Genomic DNA, 7,246 nt, shown 5'->3' on the forward strand with positions numbered 1-7,246 from the left:
TTGGGATTTAGGGATTTAACTTAGTTATCGAGACTTAGTTAGGAATGAATGAGGACTCTCACTTGTAATTCTTAAGTAAGGACCGCCTAATGGTGAAACCTGGAAGCTAGAGACGGACAAGCCAAAGAAGTACCCTGAGCTATTTGCAAATAAAGGTATGAATTTTGAGGTCGAAATTCTTTTAAGGGGGAGAGACTGTGAGGACTTGAAAATTCACCTATATTTTCCTTATAATTTCCTTTTATTTTGAATAAGTTAATTTATAATTCCTTTACCACTAATTTACTCCCTTAATAGTTGTATTAAATAATAGAATCGAGAGTTTTACTTTTACTTTTATAGTTAGAGCAAATTAGGGTTTTTGCGTATTTTGGTAGTGTGATTAATTGGTGAGGTGTGTGTACTAAATTTGGTGGTTAAGAGTGAGTTTTGGATAAGAGGAAGTGTGTGATTAGAAGTGCTATTACTAAGTTAGTGAATCATAAGTTAAAACACAAGTACGCGAGAGTTAAGGAAAATAGGCTTGAACTGACGTGTACCATTTGCTACCGATTGAGTGCACCACTTGAACACTACTTTATTACCTTAATCTCCTTGCTTTTATTTCAGTAAAATCAACCCTAAAATATTCCACAAGGCAGCCAAAATTTTTGAACCAAGAAAGAGAGAAAAGAAAAAAAAAAGAGATTGAATCTTGTGGTGACACTTTGTTGGAAATCTAGAGAACTTTGACTAAGTTAATTTCTTTCCTTCTTATCTTCTATTTGGCTCATTTTCTTCTCCATTTCTTCTTGGTTGGGGAGAGCAAAGAGGGGAAGAAAACCTCCAACTACAACCTTGAATCTTGCCTTGTTTGAGTTGAAACCACAAATCTAAACCGATTAAACTTGTGTCTTGGTGCTTAGGAAGTTAGGTGTGGTGAAAGTTTTGGAAGAAATAACTTAGTCTCTTGCTTTCAAGAAGGTTTTGTAAGGTATAAGTCTACAACTTCCTCTCTCTTTCTTATTCTAGCTAAATATGCTATAGAAGCTTTGAATCTTGGAAAATATTGGATGATACTCTAGTTTGGTGGTGATTCATGAAATTTCAGCTAGGGTTTGATAATTTTTAGGCTTGATTATGTTGTTTAACTTTCAAATGTTGGTATTGAGCTTGGATATGGAATTTGTGAGGTGATTTATGGCATGATTGTGACTTTTTAGCATGAAAAGTTGCATTTCCAGCATTTAGTGGTAATTTCAGTTCTGCAGTGTTTTTGGAATCAACTTGGGCTACGACTTTGTCCATATTTTAGACTGAATCAGCTTTTGGACAAAACATAAAAGTTATAGGGATTTGGGTTAAATTTCTACCTGCAAAATTTCGGATCAATTGGATCATTTTAGCTTATGATTTAGCCAGAGCACTCCTGACTACGCAAACACTCTAATTTTCCTGACCTGTTTTTCGTGTGCTTCTGACCGTCCATTTTTTACCCTGAAAATGTAAGAACTGAGTGTTGATATCTTCATAGGAAATGTAGGTCTATATCTTAGCTTCTGAACGCCATAAAATTTATCTCAATCTGATATATCTAGCTACAGTTATGACCAAAACACTGAAGGATGACAAATCTGTCACTTATAATTTCTTCTCTAAACTGGTTTCCAGCTTTGATATCCATGGTGATAAGTTATTATTTGGTATGTTTGGTTGGTTCTGAGGCCTTGAATAGATGTATGTTGTTGGTTATCACTTGTGGTTGGATTGGAGGTTTGTTGGTTTGTGAATCCAAGCTGTACTTGGATGGGAAAGTAAGAAAATAAGGGAAATGCTGCCCAAATGTTCGCTTTAAGGAAAAGCGAGTGAACTTGAAACTTGAGCGACGATTTGAGATCGAAGTGAACTTGGATTGTCTTTGGTGTTCAAGTTTCCATTAGTAGAGGTATATGAACTGAAATTTGGCCAAAACTCGTACCCTTTAAAAGGCGAAAGTAGCGACCACTCGAAATATGTTTTTCTTGTCTTTTAGACCACTTTGCGAACTTAAAAGTTTTAATCGCTTCCTTACCAAAATTAAAAGAGCGAGCATGAGTTTTCTAGGGTGTGATAAGCCAAATGAATACTACTAAATGAGTTTCATTTACTTGATTTTCTTTAAGCGAAACTTCTAAGTTTCGAACCCTAGTTGATTTCAAACTCTTAAATGATATTTTATCGCAGATTTGAACTCCAACCAAGGAGTTGCATCTGAGCGTGAACTTAAAAAGTACTAAGTCTTTGGTGAGTGCTTCCAACTACATGATTGAACTTGATACTTGATTTAAATTCTTTACGAACGTGATCGGATAATATTTGCTTGGTTTCGTCGGGTAAGGGTGTACTTTATCGCATTTGCCCTAATGTGATATATACTTGTTCATTTGTTGCAATTGACTTGATATACTTCTGTATGATGTGAGCACTCTCTGGAATTCCGGAAACCCTGTGACTAGTTACTCGAGTCGAGCGGCAAGGGCTTGGTCGATTAGGTAACGAACCCTGGGTCTCTTGTTTTGTCGAGTGGAGTGTTATCTCCTCGACTAATCGGTATGCTCGAGTATTACCACACGTGTTTTATCTTGGTGTTCGGCCCCGGTAAGGGGTTTTGAATGGTGGACGGAAATTTGGCGTTAAGTGGGGCACTACTGGACACTGATAACTTTACTTGAAAGTTGACGGAGTGTCAACTACTCCTTGATCAAACTATGGCGAAGCTATTTTGCAATAGGTGCTGTATCCTTTTACTTGACATGTTAAATATCCAGTGATTGGCTTGTTCATTTTCTTGACTTCATATGCTCGCTATTTTGATACTTATGTTTTTAAATCATGATCAAATTGCTATTTGGATCTGCCTGAAGTTTTTGAACCTCACTGAGCTTTGGCTCACTCTATTAGAATCTTTTATTTTCCTTACAGGGGGTACGAGTAAGGGCGTGAGGCTGGTACAGGCTAGCATTATCTAGTTTTTGAATTTTTAGCGATTGTACTCGCACTAGAGCTCGATTAGGGTTGAATTTATCTGGAACTCAAATCTTTTGTTATATTTGGGATTGTATGAATGTTTGAGATAGAATTGAATGTAATTGTATGTTCCAAGCTTGGGAACTGTTATTTCATTTACTCTTGAGGTTGTAACTTATTTCATCAAAGTGAGTGAGTAAGTTCTGGTAGGAGTTAAGCAGGCGGTTCGCTAAACCCTGGGGTACTCCCTAGGGAGAGGTGGGGTCGTCACAGATGGTATCAGAGCTCTTATCGAGCTCGTTCCAGGAGAGATTTCTCGGACTGTGGGGGTTGGCTTGGTAAGTGTGGAACAAATGTCTATTGTTGGGGACCTTAGATATGTATGTTGGGTAGGAATCTCAAAAGTTGTTGATTTCCTCTTGGGACTGGCCAGCTCGTGTGACGCCCCGAAAAAAAAATGAGTTTGAGAACCCGAAAATTTTCTTCTAGGGTTTTTTTTTTTTTAAACGCCCGCCTTTTCTACGTTTTCTTGATTAGAAAATTCCCCAGATAAAGTTTATGAGAAAAAATAGTTTTAAAATGATTTTTCTAGTATCGATTAGTTTTTGAGTAATTAAAAGCGTATTTTGAACGTGGGACCCGCTAGTGCGGTAAATGCATTATATTTTTGACAACTTGTTGGAATTTTGCATTAAGTGATATTATTTTACAAAGTGTTAAGATATTTGTATTGGAGAGACAAAAAGATAAGTTTTAAACCTAAAGGTGACAAGTGTCACCATAAGAGTTAGTCTTGCCATTTGACCACTATTCATGCCTTTACCAAATTAATATCAAAATTGACCAAAATCTTCCATTTTTCCTTCAAGCTTGGCTGAACCTCTTCTTACAAGAAAAGAAAGAAAAGCTTCCAAGTTTCTTGCTCCAATCTTGTCCAATCTCACAAACTAACCGTTTAATCTTGAATTCCTTCCATAAAACCTCTTCAAGTAGTGATTGTGAGTTGGTGTGTGAAGTTGTTTGGAAAGTTAAGGTGACCCATACTCTCCCTCTCTTGTTTACTAGGTAAGTGATGTTTACACTTCCTCTTACACCTAATGATGTTCAATTCATGCCTAATGGTGGCTATAGTGGTAGAAATTGTGGTTTATTTCTTGGTTTGGAATGAATTGGTGAAGTTTTTATTTTGTTTAGGAATTTTCTGGTTTCATATGATCTTGATGGTGTGGTTGTTTTGATGGTTGGTAATAAGGGGCTTTAGCTCTAGTAGGTGCATATGATAGGAAAATGCAATCAATTTTGATTTTGGAAGAATTTCTGGAAAATTAGGGTTCTTGGTTGAACATTCTGTCCGAAATTTTAGGTCATAGATAGAGGCCGAATTGGACTTTGCTCAAAACATGAAAGTTGTAGGTATTGATGATTTTAGTGTGCTTGCAAAATTTCAGGTCATTTGGAGTAGTATAGAGTGAGTTATGCCGTTTTTACTGTTGCTGTTCTAGGTTTCAGGATGTGCGAACTGCGCTTGTAATCGTCTGTTTTGACTGGAATGGGTTTGGATTTGGGTGTTGAGGTCTTCTTATGAAATGTAGCTTGATGTCTTAGCTATAATATGCCTTTGGAATCAATGCATTTGGACCTGTGTAGACTGAGTTGGACGAATTACAGCATTATGTGATTTGGGAACCTGCAATTACGGTTCTGGGTTGGTTTTCTGCATTTTTGACCTAGTTGTGCTAGGATTTGGACTGAGTGACCTTCTACATTGTTGTAGCCCTGGTTCTTAGCTTCGAAACGGTGGGTCTTGGACCTCCATCCGATACTCGTAATACCTTTGGTGCCATTACCGCAAAAGGACGTCAAAACTGTTTTCTGGTTTTGAGCATTGTGGTTAATTGCTATGTGATTGGGTTTGATTGGTAGGATGAAATGGGAATGAATTTATGGGAAATGCTGTCCGATTTTTAATAGCGTTCGTTACCTTAAGTTTCATGTTGAAAGGCTTTGGACTTGAATGATGGAATTGGCTATATTGGACGAGGATTGTGAGCCGTGGAGGTGAGTGACCCTAAACATTTCCAAAGTACTGGTTGAAATGGCTTTTATCTTTCAGGTCATAAACAGCAACGCCAAGACAATGAAGTTTGATACGCCTGAGTGAGGCTTTGGCTAGGATTCGATTCTCTGAATGGGTGTGTATGCTTTTGCCAAGTGACCTTGCAGGCACATTGAGGAAATAAATAATTTACAGTAATTATTTTCCCATGCACATAGGTTGAAAAGCAGGATGTGATGGAGGCGTTCCGGCTTCTTGAAGTTGCGCTGCAGCAGTCCGCAACAGATCATTCTACTGGTTTGTTTCTTCTATTGTCCAATTTTTTTAAACTTTTACTAGCTGATGTGCTCCTTGGCTCCACTTTAACATTTTCCTGATTATGTCTATTGTGGCCAAATTTGTGATTTCTTGAATAGGAACCATTGACATGGATCTAATCACAACTGGAGTTTCTGCAAGTGAGCGGATGAGAAGAGAGAATTTAGTATCAACCACCCGCAACATAATAATGGAGAAAATGCAAATAGGTGGATCCTCAACCCGCCTGCTGGAGGTACGAGTACAACTAGTTTTCCAAGTCTACTTGGTCTTTTAGCTTTCACAACATATTCAGAAGCTGATTTATGCTGAAAATCTGTAATTAGTTACTGGAAGAGTTGAAGAAGCAAAATTCTGGTGCTGAAGTTCACCTCAATGATGTAAATGTCTTTCCCCACTCTTTACCCCTCTGTTTGTCTCTTTCATGCACGCAGTAAAATAGTCCACAATGGCACTAACAATATCTATTGCCGTGTTCTTGTTGCATCAGCTGCGGAATGCTCTAGCCACTCTTGCAAGTGAAGGTTTCGTTGTTGTCCATGGTGACAGTGTGAAAAGAATATGATTAAACCTTAACCGGTACGGGACACTTGCTAAAATAGTTTCAGATTTTGAGTTAAGTATACATGGCACCGAAAGTTGACGCAAGAGTTTCCATTTTCGGGTCTACATGAATGTTTATCAGGAGGAGCTAGAATGTTACTGGCAGGCCATGCACTTGGTGCTGGGAAGCGGTTTTGATTATATGCCTAGAGTCTCTTGCAGCTCGTAAACTCGTTGTGCTGTTCGGAATGGCCAGCATCTTGCATTCATCATAAAGTCGTTTTGTTCTGCTGACATGGAGCTTCGACCTCCTAATCTGTATCGGGGCATGTGATATTAGTTGGACAGTGATGTCGCGCGTTAAATGAAAATCTTGAAAGAGATTCTGAAATGCTGCTGTGATGAAGAGAGTCATCCATATTGTAAATTATATAAATTCTTTGCTAGACACCGGGAAGGATGCAAATGCGAGATCAATGAAGATGAATTGACTAGAGCAGTAATGCCTTGATCCTTTGAATTTGAGTTACTCCGTCGTGTCGTACGGGTGCTTATTATTCTTCACCAGTTCTTATTTTCCTTTTTTTTTTTTGTTCTTTTTTTCCTGGAGAACGCTATAGCTTAAAAAATTTCATGAAAGAAGTCCTGAAATATTAGCAATCTCACCGGTGGCTTCCGCGATTATGTAAATCAGAAAGGGGGTAATTGTAATTAATCCCTTTTTATGCCCATAATTGACAACGGACAGTTTCTTCGTGTTGTTTTACCCCCAGCTAATTCTTTAATTGCATCTTATTGATTCTTTTGGTCCCTAATTAACCTTAGCTAATATCATCTTTAGATTAACGATGAAAAGTTGATAAGATCAAATTTAATACGTACTTCCATGTGATGTCAGGCAAGAGGATTACAAAAAACATTTAAATTGTAATAAATAAGTATAATTATGATACAGTTAGAAGATCTAATAGTTGCAACGTGTAATTTTTTTTATTCAAATTTTGATCCTTGTAAACAAAAATGGCATTGAGCCTTTCCACCTAAGCTCTTGGGACCTGAAGTGTAAAAAAAGTAAAATAAGATTATAATGGATAAAAATTGTTTTTTGCCCTTTTGTAGGAAAAAGTTTAGAAGAAGAGGAATGGCATACCATTTCAAACGCTCAAAGTTCAAATTTATGTGTATCTCCATGAGATGTTAGGGAAGAGGAAATGGGTTAGACAAAGGTCATTTAAATTGTAATAAATAAGTATAATGACGATAAAGTTAGAAAATCTAATAGTCACAACATGTAATTTTTTTTATTCAAATTTTGATCCTTATAGACAATTGCTATTGAGCCTT

At 37.3% G+C, this 7,246-nt stretch overlaps 1 protein-coding gene across 1 annotated transcript; it reads left to right on the plus strand.

Annotated features, from left to right (window-relative positions):
- Nucleotides 1-5,132: 5,132 nt before the first annotated feature.
- LOC113755220 (DNA replication licensing factor MCM4-like) lies at nt 5,133-6,668 on the plus strand. Its single transcript, XM_027299275.1, has 6 exons — nt 5,133-5,177; nt 5,260-5,338; nt 5,458-5,594; nt 5,686-5,739; nt 5,850-5,938; nt 6,045-6,668. The coding sequence occupies exons 2-5, from the start codon at nt 5,278-5,280 to the stop codon at nt 5,922-5,924; spliced, it is 327 nt and encodes a 108-aa protein (XP_027155076.1). The 5' UTR covers nt 5,133-5,177; nt 5,260-5,277; the 3' UTR covers nt 5,925-5,938; nt 6,045-6,668.
- Nucleotides 6,669-7,246: the final 578 nt, after the last annotated feature.

This window comes from Coffea eugenioides, unplaced genomic scaffold, assembly GCF_003713205.1.
Source record: "Coffea eugenioides isolate CCC68of unplaced genomic scaffold, Ceug_1.0 ScVebR1_1312;HRSCAF=2140, whole genome shotgun sequence".
Lineage (NCBI taxonomy): Eukaryota > Viridiplantae > Streptophyta > Magnoliopsida > Gentianales > Rubiaceae > Coffea > Coffea eugenioides.